The sequence below is a fragment of the Trichechus manatus genome, unplaced genomic scaffold (genome assembly GCF_000243295.1).
Source record: "Trichechus manatus latirostris isolate Lorelei unplaced genomic scaffold, TriManLat1.0 scaffold00057, whole genome shotgun sequence".
NCBI lineage: Eukaryota > Metazoa > Chordata > Mammalia > Sirenia > Trichechidae > Trichechus > Trichechus manatus.
In genome coordinates this window covers 6,343,513-6,359,396 of record NW_004443993.1, presented here as the reverse complement: position 1 = coordinate 6,359,396, position 15,884 = coordinate 6,343,513, and the positions used below count along the sequence as shown (strand labels likewise).

The window sequence follows — 15,884 nt, the reverse complement described above, 5'->3', positions numbered from 1 at the left end:
GATCCGGCCTCCGCGCCGACGGCTCGGTGGCCAGGCTCCGCGAGGGAGCGCCTCAGGTCGCCGACGGAGTGCCCCGGCCCCGGGAAGAGAACGCCGAGGCCGTGCCGGAGACTCAGGAGGCCGGCGTGGCGGCATCTCCGGAAACCCGGGATGCCAGCGTGGAGGCAGCGCCGGAGACCTTGGAGGCCAGCGTGGAGGTAGTGCCGGAAACCCGGGAGGCTAGCTTGGAGGCGGCCCCCGAGACCGTCGAGGTGGACGTGTGGGTCACGGAGGCGCTGCTCGGGCTGCCCGAGGCCGCCGAGCGCGAGCTGGAGCTGCTGCGCGCCGGCCTGGAGCACCAGCGCGGGGTGAACGAGCTGCTGCGGGGCCGGCTGCGCGAGCTGGAGAAGGCCCGCGAGGCAGCGGTGGCGGAGGCTGTGGCTTGGGCCCGGCCGTGCGAGGTCGCCACCCAGACACCGTGGAGCTGCGCCGAGAAGGCCACGCAGACCGAGACCTCCGCAGACGCCCCCTCCCTGACGCCGGAGAGCCTGCCTGGGCCCGCGGAGGGGCCCCCGGCCACGGCCCCCGCAGGTGAGTCCCGACCCATCACTGCATCCTGGCCTGCCCTTGCTGGCCGCCAGGCCTGACTCAGTGCCCCTCTTTGCACCCTGCCAGGCGCCCTCAAATCTATCATGAAGAAAAGAGACGGCGCACCTGGCTCCCAGCCTAGCCCTGGCCCCAAAAGCCTGCAGTTTGTTGGGGTCCTCAACGGAGAGTGAGCACCTTCCCCTTCTCGGTGACAGCATCTGGGGGCATAGATCGGGATTTGCATCCCGGCTCTGCCCCCTTGCTCGCAACGTGATCTTGGAAAGCCTCAGTGTCCTCATCTGTAAAACGGGAACAGCCACCCTCACCTCGCAGGACTCCACGGCGAGCCCCCAGGGCAGGCTCAGCAGACGCTTCCCACCCTGCCCCCAGGTACGAGAGCTCCTCCAGCGAGGATGCCAGCGACAGCGACAGCGAGGATGGCGCTGCTGAGCCCCGGCAGAGCAGCTCCTCGGGCTCGGGAGACGACAGCGGCGGAGGACTGGATTCGGGCATGGCGGGCCCTCCCAGCGGCGGGGAGGCGGGTGACTCCGAGGCGGAGGCGAAGGCTGAGCCTCAGCCCGGGGCGGATGGGAGGTGAGTGGCGCCAGGTGCCCGGTCCCCGCGGTCCCTTGACTCCTCCTGAGCGTCCCCTCTCCTCCTCCGCAGGTGCGAGCTGAGCCCACGCTTGAGGGAGGCGTGCGCAGCGCTGCACCGGCAGCTGAGCCGGCCCCGCGGCGTGGCCCGCGATGGCGTGAGTGCGGGCTGGGGGGCTCGCGGGCCCCACCGGAGACCTCCCGGATGCCCCTTTAGGGGAAGCGTGCAAGTTTTCTAGAGAGGGGATCGCAAGACCCGTCTCCTTGCGCCTGGGACCTCCACTGCCCCAGGCTTTCCAAAGGGGGCCGCGCCCAGAGACGCAGGCTGACCTTCCCCAGGCTCCCCAAAATAGGTCTGCCCCCAACCCCACTGCCGGAACCCCCAAGGACAAGCGCTTAACCGTCTTCCTTCCCTCTAGGTTCTCCAACAGGTTCTTTCCCAAAAGGAAAGAACCCCGCCCCCTCGAGCCCTGGACCCCCTACTGACTATCCCCTCCCTGAAATGGGTGCGGTCTCCCATGCCCCTCCCCCCCGACAAGGAGTGATGAAAGGGCCTCACCAGTCCGGCTCCCAGGCACCCCGACCCTTGCCTCCGCGCGGGGATCACCATAACGCGCTTTTCCCCGGTCCCCGCAGGGCGCGTCGCGCCTAGTAGCCCAGGAGTGGTTTCGAGTTTCGAGCCAGCGGCGCTCTCTGGCGGCGCCCGTGGCCTCAATGCTGGGCGCGGTAGCGCGCCTGGGACCCAAGCTGCTGGCACACGTGGTGAACCTGGCAGACGGCAACGGGAACACGGCTCTGCACTACAGCGTGTCCCATGGGAACCTGGCCATTGCCAGCCTGCTGCTGGATACGGGTCAGCTCCGGAGGGAGGGGGGCACAATTTGGGGGCAACGGAGGGGAGGGACTGGGCAGGTTCGGGCTGGGAGAACTTGGAGAAAGGCGGACCAGAAACAGGGCACCGCTGACTCCACCTTAGGAGAGTTACAGAATTCAGTGGGCATGAATCAATCGCCAAGGGACTTTAGACCCCCCTCCACCACTCCAGTTCTGCCGAGACCTGCCTCCTGCTTTGATGGGGAGGGAATACGGGAGGCTTTGGGGTTAGGCAGACCTCAGTTGAGGGGAATTAACTTTATCTGTGAAACGGGCGACTGTGATACCGTGTAAAGCAGTGCTAGCCACGTAGTAGGTCAGTAAATGTGGTCACCAGCAGCTGCGCCCAGGGCCCTCCCATGCCCTCGGTCCTGAATCTCCAGTCCTGGCGCTCACCTTCATCTTGAGCCCCACTCAATGTCCTGCCACCCGCCTCCTCTCCAGCTTCAAGAGGAGATACTTGCTGGTCAGGACTGTAACTCCTCTCCTGGCTTGGCCACGGGCTGTCCTGGCTGTCCTCCACACCAGGTCCTGCACTGGTCCTTCTGACACGTTTCTGTCACCTGCCTCCTGCTTGCCCAGCCCTCACCTCACCTCTTCCCCTCCCCCTGCAGCGATACGCACACCCAGGTGTGGCTGAGTACCCACTTACTGAGAGACTTCTGTGTACCAGGTGCAGCTGCCATCCCCATGGGATGCATATAGCACAGGGATGGCAGACAGTGGACAGATCACTGCCCTCCAGGAACCCCCTGGGGGCCTTCCTTCAGGTCCAGTAATCTCTGGAGCTTGAGGGTGGGGCCCACTGTCCTCCCCAGCCCCTCCCATCCCTGCAGATCTCGGGGAAGTGAAGAAGGCACAACTGTTCTGGGTTGGACAGGAGCCGGGGCTCCGGAGGAGGGGACAATGAATGAACTCAGAAGTTATTTCCTGGGCACCCCCTGCCATCCAGGGGGCAGGGGCTGCAGCAGGGGGCAGGGCAGGCACAGGACCATTGGTCACCACAAGAGGCCCCAGCCTCCTTAAACCAGTTACCACTTGCAGTCAAAATGATTCCAACTCATGGCGCCCCCATGTGTGTCAGAGTAGAACTGTGCTCCATAGGGTTTTCAATGGCTGAATTTTTTTAAGGAGATTGCCAGACTTTTCTTCTGAGGTACCTCTGGATGGGTTTGAACCACCAACCTTTTGGTTAGCAGCTGAGCGTGTTAACCATTTGCACCCCCAGGCTCCTTGAGCCCCCCTTATTCCCTGCATTCTCACCCCTACCCAGCTCCAAGTTCCCACACCCTCCCCTGGGCCCTCTGGATGTTACCTTGGTCATTACCAACATCCCCTCTGCCCCACCTGCTTGCTGTAAGGTAAACCTCCCCCACCCCTCCCCCTCTATTGCTCTTGAGCCCAGGGCCTGGAGGTGGCTGTGCCCTCCTTACTCCTTACTGCAGTTTCTGACCTTTTTTCTCCTTCTTCTCCAAACCTCCTCCTTGGAGCCCCTTGTCCTGAATCAGACCTTATGCCCTCCTCCCTTCTGGCTGTCATCTCCCCCGACCTCAGGTCACTCATTTCTCATTTCTTTACCTCCTGGCCCCTTCACCCTCTCTCCATCCTTGCCAATTTCAGTATCCTCATGGACCACCTTCTAACCTCCTAGCCTCTCCATTCCTTGACCTGCTCCCCTTCCTGACCTTGACCTCTGCCCCATGTCATCCTTCACACTCCCAAGGTCACCCCCAATACCTGCACCCCCCCCATAAGCCACTTTCCAGCACACCTCTTTTCTCACCTCCCAACTTCTCAGCTCACTGTCTCCAGTTCCAACACTCTTTGAAGCTCATAGGACCATTATCCATTGGCCCCATCTCTTCCCTTGTGTCCTTGCTCCCTGCTCACCGTCCACTGGCCTATCACTAGTTCTCCTTTATGGGCGCTTTCGAACCCCACCCCAGGCCTCTCTCACCTCATCCTCCTTGCCTGGTTGAACCCCAGTGTGGCACCCAGTAGACCAAGTGTTTGTGGAATGAATGAATGAATGTCTTTGCTCCTGTGGAGCTCTCCTGAGTGTGTGTGTGTGCATGTGTTGTGTGAAGACAGGTAATTATCATGTCAAAACATGAAATAATTTCAAATAGGGAGAAGGGCCATGACAAAATAAAACCAGAAGATGCAATCAAGAAATGGGGCATCCTTTAGCCAAGCAACGTCTCAGGGCTGCTGGGAGGGGACAGGAGAGAGGGAGAGGCTGGGGGCGTCCCTGGCTAGTTGACAGAGACTCCACTCTGTTTATTTCTGTATGCCCCCTTCCCCATCCCCATCCCAATACCTCCACTGCTGTCATAGAAGCTTGCGGAGGGAATGAACACCCAGACAGCATAGCCACACAACTGGGGGAATGCCCCCCATTTAGAAAAAAATTTAATTAATTTTTTCCCCATTTTTGACACCGCTTGACTTAACCCTTTTACTCCTTAGTCCACCATCTCAGATACCCCACTCACCAGGGAACCCATTCCATAACCCTAATCCAGCTCCTTTTCCCAACCCCCTTCCTATCTTCCTCTCACATCCTTTCATCCCCCCCACCCCCGCAACAAACTGTCCTTATCCTCGAGAGCTTTCAGAGTGGTGGTGGGGAGACAGGTATTCAGTCAATCACTCCAGTAAATGAGATCCCAACAGAGGTAGGTGCCATAAAGCAGAGGGTTGGAATGGTAAGAGAACTGACCCAAGATGAAACTGAGCTAATGCTTATATTTAATTCTGAAGGATGAGCAGCATTAACCAGGCTGAGGGTGAAAGGAGTGTTCCAGGGGAAAGAACAGAATCTAGACAACACAGGGATTCATGTGAGGCCATGGTGGACAATGGCCTGTGTTCCAAGAGCCACAGGGAGACACGTGAGGGTTTTAAGTAGGTAGGTGATGAAGCCAAACTTCTTTTGAACCGCTGCTTTTGGCTGAAGCGGATACAGGAGACCAGGCTGAAGGCTGGCTTAGATCTCCAGGAGAACAACCATGGTGGCTTGGATGAGGGTGTTGTTAGTTGCTGTTGAGTCAATTCTGACTAATGGTGACCCCATGTGTGTCAGAGTAGAAAGAACTCTGCTCCATAGGATTTTCAAAGCAGTGACCTTTCAGAAGCAGATCACCAGGCTTATCTTCCAATGTGCATCTGGAAGTGGGTTTGAACTGCCAACTTTTCAGCTAGGAGTCGAGCATTTAATCATTTGTGCCCCCCAGGAACTCTGGATGAGGGTGGTAGCCATGAAAATAGAAACATCCATTCATTCAGTCAACAAATGTTTATTAAGTGCCTACTACATGTCAAAAGGCGCTCTGGTGGTGCAATGGTTAAGTGCTCAGCTGCTAACTGAAAGACCAGCAGTTTGAACCCACCAATCACTCCATGGGAGAAAGATGTGGCAGTCTGCTTCTGTAAAGATTTACAGCCTTGGAAACCCTGTGGGGCTTGCTGTGAGTTGGAATTGACTTGACAGCAACGGGTTTGTTTTGGTTTACTACATGTCTTCACCAAATTCTGCTTGCATGTAATATTAGTGATATTGTTCAATAATTTCCGCATTCGGTTGGATCACCTTTCTTGGCAATAGGCATAAATATGGCCATAAATAAATAAAATTTTGCTGAAGATCATTCAAAAGTGGCTGCAGCAGTATATCGACAGGGAACAACCAGAAATTCAAGCTGGATTCAGAAGAGGATGTGGAACCAGGGATATCATTGCTGATGTCAGATGGATCCTGGCTGAAAGCAGAGAATACCAGAAAGATGTTTGCCTGTGTTTTATTGACTATGCAAAGGCATTCAATTGTGTGGATCATAACAAATTATGGATAACATTGCGAAGAATGGGAATTCCAGAACATTTAATTGTGCTTATGAGGAACCTGTACACAGACCAAGAGGCAGTCGTTTGAACAGAACAAGGGGATACTGCGTGGTTTAAAGTCAGGAAAGGTGTGCGTCAGGGTTGTATCCTTTCACCATACCTATTCAATCTGTATGCTGAGCAAATAATCCGAGAAGCTGGACTATATAAAGAAGAATGGGGTATTAGGATTGGAGAAAGACTCAATACCAACCTGTGTTATGCAGATGACACAACCTTGCTTGCTGAAAGTGAAGATGGTTGAAGCACTTACTGATGAAGATCAAAGACCACAGCTTTCAGTATGGATTACACCTCAATATTAAAGAAAACAAGAACCCTCACAACTGGACCAATAAGCAACATCATGATAAACAGAGAAAAGATTGAGGTTGTCAAGGATTTCATTTTACTTGGATCCACAATCAACACCCATGGAAGCAGCCGTGAAGGAATCAAAAGACGCAGTGCATTGGGCAAATCTGCTGCAAAAGAGCTCTTTTAAAGTGTTGAAAAGCAAAGATGTCACCTCAAGGACTAAGGTGCACCTGACCCAAGCCATGGTGTTTTCAATCGCCTCATATGCATGTGAAAGCTGGACAATGAATAAGGAAGACAGAAGAATGGGCGCCTTTGAATCATGGTGTTGACAAAGAATACTGAATATACCACGAAGTGCGAAAAGAACAAATCTGTCTTAAAAGTACAACCAGAAAGTTCCTTGGAAGCAAGGATGGCAAGACTGCATCTCACATACTTTGGACATGTCGTCAGGAGAGATCAGTCCCTGGAGAAGGACATCATGCTTGGTAAAGTAGAGGGTCAGTGAAAGAGAGGAAGACCCTCAATGAGATGGACTGACACAGTGGCTGCAACAATGGGCTCAAGCATAGCAACAATTGTGAGGATGGTGCAGGACCGGGCAGGGTTTCGTTCTGTCATGCATGGGGTCACTATGAGTCGGAACCGACTTGACGGCACTTAACAGTAATGACATGTCTGGTACTGTTCTAAGTAACAGGGGATGCAGCAATGAACAAAACCAAGTTGATGAGTAAAATATGGTGACGTGCCATGGAGAAAAGTTAAGCAGGGAAGGGGGACAGGAAGTACTGGGGGAAGAGCTGGCAGTCTGAAATAGGGAGGACAGGGAAGGTTTCACTGAGGGGAGGTTTGAGCAAAATCCTGAAGGTGAGGGAGGGGCCATGTAGGTATCAGGGGAAGAATGTTCCAGGCAGAGGGGACAGCAGTGCATGGCCGACTGTGACCACTCCCATGATGTAATGCAGCTGCCTGTCTTGGTTGTCTAATGCGGTTGTAACAGAAATGCAAGTGAGTGGCTTTAATGAACAGAAGTGTATTTTCTCACAGTTCAGGGGGCTAGAAGTTCGAATTCAGGGCACCGGCTCTAGGGGAAGGCACTGTCTCCACTCTGGGGCCAAATCAGCTTTTCTAGCCCTGGCGTTTCTTGGCAATCTCCATGGGCCACCTATCTTTCCCCCATTTGTGCTTGCTTCTCTCTAGACTGTTTTTGTATCTCAAAAACCATTAGGTTTAGGACACACCCTGCACTGGTATGACAGCATTCACAAGGAAAACCTTATTTCTAAATGGGATTACATCCACAGGTATAGGGGTAAGGATTCCAACACATTTTTGAGGGGACACAATTCGGTCCCTAACAATGACCTCCAAGGCATGGAGGCAGGTAGGTGGGCCTCGCTGTTAGGAACCGGGCCAGGTAGGGCTGGGATGCTGGCCTCTCAGCTGACAAGCCCCTTCCTGTCTCCCAGGGGTCTGTGAGGTGGACCGACAGAATCGAGCCGGCTACTCAGCCCCCATGCTGGCTGCGCTCACCTCCGTGGGGCGGGAAGAGGACATGGCTGTGGTCCAGAGGCTCTTCCATATGGGTGACGTCAATGCCAAGGCCAGCCAGGTGTGTGGGCACACCCCTGACTCCCAGAGCCCCGTCGGGGTGTCACTCCACTGAGGAGGCCGACCCCAGACCCTGACCTCCTTTCCCCCAGAGCCCACACCAGCCCTGTCCCCCTCTTTCCCACTCTCAGACAGGGCAGACGGCCCTCATGCTGGCCATCAGCCACGGCCGCCAGGACACGGTGGCAGCTCTGCTGGCGTGTGGGGCCGACGTGAACGCACAGGACGCAGATGGGGCCACGGCACTGATGTGCGCTAGCGAGTATGGGCGCCTGGACACTGTTCGGTTGCTGCTGGCTCAGCCAGGCTGTGACCCTGCCATCCTGGACCATGTGAGCCACCGTGGGGCTGGTGAGGGAGGCCCATTGCTGTGGTTCAGGGACCTGACTGTCCCTCATGCCCCTCAGGAGGGCACCAGTGCCCTGGCCATCGCCCTGGAAGCTGAGCAAGAGGAGGTGGCTGCGCTGCTGCACACCCATCTGAGCTCAGGCCAGCCTGGGCCCCCGGTGAGTGCAGCCCTCCAAATAGCCTCTAGCTGCAAGTCTGCAGGTTTGGGGTGGAAGGGTTCCAACTGTGCCCTAGCAAGAGGCCTCCCTTCCGGCTCCCCCAGGGGAGCAGCAGGGGTGGGAAACTTGTATCTTTGATGTGGCTGGAATCTGAAGTTTAACCAGCACAATACCTATAAGGTAGATCCAGTTTCTGTTTCTGAGACTGAGGTCTCAAGAAGAGGCGTGACCTGGCTAAGGTCACACAGGGAGGAGTTGACTGTGACTAAAACTTTGCTCAGATCTGTCAGCAAGTCCCCCTCATATGACCCCAGGGAACCACCAGTTACTGTTGATTCTGACTCATGGCAACCCCATCTGTATTAGAGTAGAACTGTGCTCCATACGGTTTTCAATGGCTGATTTTGTGGAAGTAGATTGCCAGTCCTTTCTTCCGAGGCATCTCGGGGTGGACTCCAACTGCCAACATTTCAGTTATCAGTGGAGCACGTTTACGGTTTGCTCCTACGAAATGAAAAAGGAAACCTGGGGCATGAGGCAGGGTACAGGGAGAGGATGCAGGTCCCAGCAAGTCAGATTCAGGACTGGAAATGGCATGAAAGTTGGCTGGCAGCAGGGAGGGGACGGGTCTAGGAACAGAACATAGAAATCTAACCTGGAGAGAGAGGCTTGTACTTCCATGGACAAGTGCCAGGCTCTGTTCTAATCACTTTCACAATGAAACTCATCCAATCAACCTAACCATCCTGTCTTTACTCCACTTTAGTCACGGGGACAGAGGTGCCGGGGCCAAGTATCTTGTCAAGTGATGGCAGAGGGGGTTCAAACCTAGGCAGCCTGGCTCCACCACAAAAAAGGGTGGGGTTTCTCTTTAGGAATGACCCAGTAGAGGGGGCAAGACCTCCGCTAGGTTGATTGTTCCTAAGTCTTAGGGGTCTGAACCCCCAGCTTCCTGCAGGAGTTAAGACTGCAGCAGGGGCCCTTTCCCTCCCTCTCTCTCCAGTCACCCTTCGACTCCCCCACGGACATGGCTGAAGGACACAGGGACAGTGGAGAGGACCCCCAGCCTCAGTGATGGGCCTGGTGCACTGGACCTGGCTGGGGGTGGGGGGAATCTCCCCATCACCCACCAGCCTCTGGGAACAGCAGGGGCCAGGGTCCTCTATCCAGATAAGTCTTGGCCCCCACAGGAAGGCTGTTTCAGTGTCAGGGAAGGGCTCACCTAGGACCCCTCAGGGTGAGGTGCGCTGAGGAGTGACAGCCCCTGGTTCACCCACCCCCACCCCAACCCTCCTTTCTAATAAAACATTCCTACTAAACCTGTGTCTTGTCGGAGATCACATGAACACCTCCTCCTCAAAAAGGACATGAAGAACATAATTCATGTCACTGAACTGTATACATTAAAAAAAAGTTATGATGACAGATATCGTTCCACGTACGTTTGTTGTTAGTTGCCAACAAGTTCGCTCTGACTCACGGCGACCCCACGTACCACAGGGCAAAACGGTCCTGTGCCACCTTCACAACCGTTGCTTCCAGCATCATAGCAACACACAAGCCACCACAGGACAACACAAAACGCGTGGTGAACATATATATTTACATTAAAAAAAAAATTCTAACCCCCACCCCCAAAACGAAACACCTTGTTGGGAAAGAAGACTCCCCCCATCTTCCAGAGTGTAGAGGGTCAGTCACCACCTGGGGGCCACAAAGGAAGTAGTTTTATACCCTAATGCAACCCTAGTCAGGCAACGCAGACAGGAACCCAAGTTTATTCACAACATACACGCTTTATTGAACGATCGGAGATCATCTCCATGGGCCAAGTGGTCGACCAGATGTCCAGGACCCTGTAAACAGACCCAAGCATAAGCCCTCCATACAGGCCATTGCCCCTCAGAGTCCCTGTCATGTGCGTCTGACAGCGACCCTACATGACACAGTAGTTGCCCCATATGGTTTTCTAAGCTGTGATCTTCACACGAGCAGATTACCAGGTCTTTCCGCCCCCGGAGCCGCTGGTGGGTTCACATCTCCAACCTTAGCAGCCAAGTGCTTAACTGTTGCACCACCGGGGCTCCTAGACAGCCCCTGGCCCCAGGCTAACTCACTGCCTGTGTCAGTCTTGGCAGACCCTTCTACCTCCCAAGATCCTCTCCTTCTGACCCCCTGAGCTTAGTGAAGCTTCCCTCCACCAGCCAATGGTCTAACAGGGGCCTGCCTTCTGCTCCCCCACCCCAGTTCTGCACCCACCAGCAGCAGCCTCAACGAAGCCTCCGAGCCTCTCGCTCTGACTCCAACAGGGTGAGTACGTCGCCCTCGCGCACGGGGCCTTTCACGTTGCGGATGATGGAGCGGCTCGTGTCGTCCATGAACTCCACGCGCACCTACGAACCCGCCGGGGGAAGGGGGACTGAGAACGGGCCACGGATGGGCGCCGCGGCGTGGGGAGCGATTGGGACTTAGAGGGTGTTTCGGGGCTCGGACCGCGGACGGAGAACCAGGGCTCGGGTGCGAGTTGTGGGGGCTCGGATCCCGGGTGGCAGGGCCTGTTGACGGCTTGAAGCCTCCCGGAGGCCCGGGACAAAGAGAATGTTGATCTTCAGATGCCAGCTGACAGGGCGTCGGGTACGGAAGGGGCCATTAAGGCCCAGTCCCCGGGGGATCGTCGGGGCGCCCCCATCCGCTCACCTGCGTGCACTGTCCCTGTGAGCCGGTCCTGCCCAGCACCTTGGTGACCTGGCAGAAAGAAGCTGGGGTCAGACTCGGCCCACCTGACTTCTTACACCTCCCCTCCGCACCCCGGCCCCCAAATCCGGACTCCCGTCTCACTCTGGCCAGCTTGATGGGCTGCACACGGCTCGTGTCCATGATGGCGGCGTGCGGGCGGAAAGGAGTCACGTGTTCCAGAGAGAGCCTTTATGTGACCCTCAAGCCCCGCCCCTACTTCTCTCGCGAGACCACGCGGCGCCCTGCCCATCAGGCCTTGCGGTAGAAATATTACTCGTGCCCTTCATCGCGGACGGAGGATGGCGTCTGCCACTCGCTTCATCCAGCTGTTGAGGAATTGGACATCTGGGGTTCGCGGGGCGGGCAGGGCCGCGCTGGTGGGGCTGTGGGCTCCGTGGTCCCCAGACCCGCCCCCGCTACTCACCTACCCCCTGCACCCCTGAGCCTGAGGTCTTCAGAACGGAGATGCCTCCAGGCTGAGATCTTTGGTCCTGGATTTTTCCAAGGCCGCAACCGTCACTCAGCCCAGGGTCTCCTGGGACCCCCCAACTCGTGGCCCCTTCAGCCCGGACTCGCCCGCCCCACCCCCACCCCTTGACCGTCCCTTGGCGGGGGACCCCCTTAGGACTAGGACCTCCCCAGCCCCAGACGTCCTTAGTTCAGGATCTTGTGGCTCCGGCCCCCGGCATTCCTCTTCACCTCCAGGGCGCATCTTCCTGTCCCCGTCTGTGCATCCCCGGCCTTCCCTTCATCTCTGCATCCCTGAGCCTTCCCTGCCCCCGGACCTCCGAACTTCTCCTCGGGGTACCTGCAGTCTGACCTCATTCTCCTCCTACAGCAAAACCTGCAGGCGAAGCTGCAGCTGCGCTACCAGGAGATCTCCAAGCGGTGAGCAGGCCCAGCCCGCTGCCCAGCTCCCGGCTCTGTCCTGCCCATTTCCCACCAAACACAAAATCCGTGTCCACTTAAGACCCCTGAGGCGGTGGCTCACATCCTACCCCCAGCCCCCCGGCAGCCTTTAACGTTGGTGGACTCCCTATCGGAGACCGCTGCTCATGAAACAGCCAGGCAGGGCGCGCGTTCTGAGTGTGAATCATCAGTAGATTTGCAGTCCTCAGTGTGGCCCTGCCAGTTAATATTCTTATCTGCATGCTACAGATGAAAAAACTTGAGGCTTGGAGGCACTAAATCATTTGCCTAAAGTCACGGAGAAACTGTTGTCGTTAGGTGCAGTAGAGTCGGTTCCGACTCAGCGATCCTATGTACAACGTAATGATACACTGCCCGTTCCTGCACCATCCTCATGGTAGTTGTTACGCTTGAGCCCATTGTTGCAGCCACTGTGTCAGTCCGTCTAGTTGAGGGTCTTCTTTTTCGCTGACCCTCTACTAAGCATGATGTCCTTCTCCAGGGCCTGGTCCCTCCTAATAGCACGTCCAAAGTATGTGAGACAAAGTCTCACCATCCTCGCTTCTAAGGAGAATTCTGGCTGTACCTCTTCCAAAACAGATTTGTTCATTCTTTTGGCAGTCCATGGTATGTTCAGTATTCTTCACCAACACCATAATTCTTGGGCGTCAATTCTTCTCCGGTCTTCCTTATTCATTGTCCAGCTTTCGCATGCGTATGAGGCGATTGAAAATACCATGGCTTGGATCAGGGCCACCTTAGTCCTTAAAGTGACATCTTTGCTTTTTAACACTTTAAAGAGGTCTTTTGTAGCAGATTTGCCCAATGCAATGCATCATCTGATTTCTTGACTGCTGCTTCCGTGTGTGTTGATTGTGGATCCAAGTAAAATGAAGTCCTTGACGGCTTCAGTCTTTTCTCCATTTATCATGATGTTGCTTATTGGTCCAGTTGTGAGGATTTTTGTTTTCTTTATGTTGAGGTGTGATCCATACTGAAGGCTGTAGTCTTTGATCTTCATCAGTAAGAGCTTCAAGTCCTCTTCACATTCAGCAAGCAAGGTTGTGTCATCTGCATAACACAGGTTGTTCATGAGTCTTCCTCCAATCCTGATGCCCGGTTCTTCTTCATATAGTCCAGCTTCTTGGATTATTTGCTCAGCATACAGATTGAATAAGTATGGTGAAAGGATACAACCCTGATGCACACCTTACCTGACTTTAAACCACACAGTATCCCATTATTCTGTTCGAAAGACTATCTCTTGATCTATGTACAGGTTCCTCATGAGCACAATTAAGTGTTCTGGAATTCTCATTCTTCACAATGTTATCCATAATTTGTTATGATCCGCACAGTCGAATGCCTTTGCATAGTCAGTAAAACACAGGTAAACATCTTTCTGGTATTCACTGCTTTCAGCCAGGATCCATCTGACATCAGCAATGATATCCCTGGTTCTATGTCCCCTTCTGAGTGCGGCTTGAATTTCTGGCAGTTCAGTGTACTGCTGCAACCACTTTTGAATGATCTTCAGAATTTTACTTGCGTTATGATATTGTTCGATAATTTCTGCGTTCTATTGGATCACCTTTCTTTGAAATAAGCAGAAACTAGAAAGTGGCATAGCTGGGTTTTGGACCCCAAAGTGTCTTGATTCCAAACTCATTTATGTCTAAAAATTACTTGATGTTTATGGAGCCCTTGCCCTGCCTTCCACCTCAGCAATACCATTGTGAACAAGAAAAGCTTGTATCCGCAGTTCTTTCATGGAGCTCACATCCTAGGGAGAGAGAAGCATAGGAGAGAAATAACATGTGGGGGTGCCATTGTTCTGGGATGCTGTGTAGAAAAAACAAAATGAAGGAGAGTGAGCAGGAGTGTGGGCAGGTGACTGAGAAAGGTCTGTGCTCAGGGATTGACATTTGAGTTGGGATCTGAATGATGAGAAGGAGCTAGTCACAGGGTAATCATTGAAAAAGCATTCCAGGCAGAGGGAACAGTAAACTCCAAGGCCCTGAGGCTTCATGGAGCTAGAAGTAGAAAGGAGGCCATCGAGGCTGAAGCACAGGAAGGGAGACAACAGCAATACCAGTACCAACTGCTGGAGTCAACGCCAACTCACGGTGACCCCCTGTGTGTCAGAGTAGAACTGCGCTCTATAGGGTTTTCAATGGCTGATTTTTTGGAAGTAGATCACCAGGCCTTTCTTCCGAGGCACTGCTGGGTGGACTTGAACCGCCAACCTTTTGGTTAGCCGCTGAGTGCACCACATTAACTGTACCACCCAGGGACTCCAATAGCCGTATCTGAGGTAGAGGATTAAGCAGAGGTGAGGCAGTCTTTAAGGTTTGTTAGCACAGAAGGATGAAAAATAGCATTAAAATAACCAAGTTTATGTGAATATCTACATGTAACTAATTCCAAATCAAAATATTGAATTGCTTTTCTAGCAAGGTGGTTGGGTGAAAAATACATGGGCCTGTGAAGGAAATGGTTTTATAAAATTTTAAACTTGGAGCCCTGGTGGTGGAGTGGTTAAGCACTCAGGTGCTGTCCAAAAGGTCGGCAGTTCGAATCCAGCAGCCACTACTTGGAAACCCTGCAGGGGGCATTTCTACTCTGTCCTGTAGGGTTGCTATGAGTCAGCCGGGGTTTGGTCTTTGGTTTTTAGGGTAACAGTGCCCTCTAGTGGTTCATTTGGGGGACTTTTTGCTGTCAGGCACTGTTTGTTGTTACCTTTTCTGTCCTAGTGCAAACAGCCAACTTGCTCTCCTGCTAACTGAAAGGTTGGAGGTTTGAGTCCATCCTGCAGTACCTCAGAAGAAAAACTTGGCAATGTGCTTCCGAAAAATCAGCCATTGAAAACCCTGTGGAGCACAGTTCTACTCTGGCACACACGGGGGCGCCGTCAGTCGGAATGCGCTCCACAGCAACTGGCTTTACTGGTGCCAGATGCAGGAAGCTGTGGCCAGTGTGCGGTCATCTTTGCGCTTCAGCTGTTAAGCAGATCTTGACTTTCACACACCATATCAATCTGAAAGTTTTTATTTCTCATTTTTTAATACAATGAGGGCCGCTTGTTTTAAGGAAAAAATCTTAAATCCTGGCAAAATGATTACTAGACAAAAAAGTTAACGTATGTAAATGAAAACCTGACCTCTTTATGACTTTTCCTATCTTCTCCGCCCTCCGCCTCTCTGCTGTGTTTTCCAGGAAAGCTCCTCTGGCCAATATTTTGTCTCGAGGTGAGCATTTCCCCTTAAGGCCTCAGGCGTCTTTGTAAATCCAGCCTGGGGTTTAGCTGGGCCCAAGCCAGGACAGTGCCATTCAGCCCCAGTCTGGCTGCTGCAGGAGTCCTGGTGTCTGACTGTACAGTGGCAGGGGATTGCGGAGGTCTGGGCCCCAGCTCCAAGGACTGGGTGCGCCCAGCTCTTTGAGTAGGAAGACTTGATCCCAGCAGGGTGCTGCAGAGAATTCCTGAGATAACAGGAAACGCAGGGGTTCTGTCGCCTGGCCTTGGGGGAAAAGGCCGCTCACAGTGGTCTAAGCCTGGGGCTGTTGCCGAAGTGTTTATGGCTAGGTGGTGGTCGGAGCCTTGCGCTCTGACCCTCATTTCCTGAACACCTGCGGGTGGAGGCGAGGCCAGCTGCCAAGCCCTGGGCTGTAGGAGCAGGAAGCAGGCCTAGATGTCCAATCTGGGCTTCCTGGGTCCCTGAGAGACCTCATAAAGGGCCCTCAGTACTCACCACAATCAGGGCAGATGGGGAGCTGGGGTGAGACAGACACGGCCCTTGCCTTCCAGTACCTTCCATCCAGAACCGAGGTTACCAGCTGCTTCTGGGCCCTGAACCCCTCCCTAGGCATATATCCATGATAC

The 15,884-nt window shown here is 54.1% G+C and overlaps 3 protein-coding genes across 3 annotated transcripts in view; 2 read left to right on the top strand and 1 right to left on the bottom strand.

Annotated features, from left to right (window-relative positions):
* KANK3 (KN motif and ankyrin repeat domains 3) overlaps nucleotides 1-9,434 on the top strand; it is an 11,280-nt gene extending 1,846 nt beyond the window's left edge. Inside the window, exons 3-11 of the mRNA XM_004378602.1 lie at nucleotides 45-570; nucleotides 655-754; nucleotides 958-1,161; nucleotides 1,234-1,318; nucleotides 1,797-2,013; nucleotides 7,712-7,854; nucleotides 7,985-8,185; nucleotides 8,261-8,359; nucleotides 9,363-9,434. Of these exons, the coding sequence (XP_004378659.1) occupies nucleotides 45-570; nucleotides 655-754; nucleotides 958-1,161; nucleotides 1,234-1,318; nucleotides 1,797-2,013; nucleotides 7,712-7,854; nucleotides 7,985-8,185; nucleotides 8,261-8,359; nucleotides 9,363-9,434 (1,647 nt within the window). The remainder of the gene's footprint in view (nucleotides 1-44; nucleotides 571-654; nucleotides 755-957; nucleotides 1,162-1,233; nucleotides 1,319-1,796; nucleotides 2,014-7,711; nucleotides 7,855-7,984; nucleotides 8,186-8,260; nucleotides 8,360-9,362) is intronic.
* A 701-nt stretch (nucleotides 9,435-10,135) lies between these two features.
* On the bottom strand, nucleotides 10,136-11,267 carry RPS28 (ribosomal protein S28). The gene is made up of 4 exons (XM_004378400.2): nucleotides 11,198-11,267; nucleotides 11,057-11,104; nucleotides 10,619-10,752; nucleotides 10,136-10,215 (listed from the first exon to the last, which is right to left on the bottom strand). Exons 1-3 carry the CDS (start codon nucleotides 11,234-11,236, stop codon nucleotides 10,630-10,632), a joined length of 210 nt encoding a protein of 69 aa, XP_004378457.1. The 5' UTR covers nucleotides 11,237-11,267; the 3' UTR covers nucleotides 10,136-10,215; nucleotides 10,619-10,629.
* Nucleotides 11,268-11,385: 118 nt separating this feature from the next.
* The window catches only part of NDUFA7 (NADH:ubiquinone oxidoreductase subunit A7), a 7,318-nt gene continuing 2,819 nt past the window's right edge, over nucleotides 11,386-15,884 (top strand). Inside the window, exons 1-2 of the mRNA XM_004378601.3 lie at nucleotides 11,386-11,445; nucleotides 11,934-11,983. Of these exons, the coding sequence (XP_004378658.2) occupies nucleotides 11,395-11,445; nucleotides 11,934-11,983 (101 nt within the window). The 5' untranslated portion in view covers nucleotides 11,386-11,394. The remainder of the gene's footprint in view (nucleotides 11,446-11,933; nucleotides 11,984-15,884) is intronic.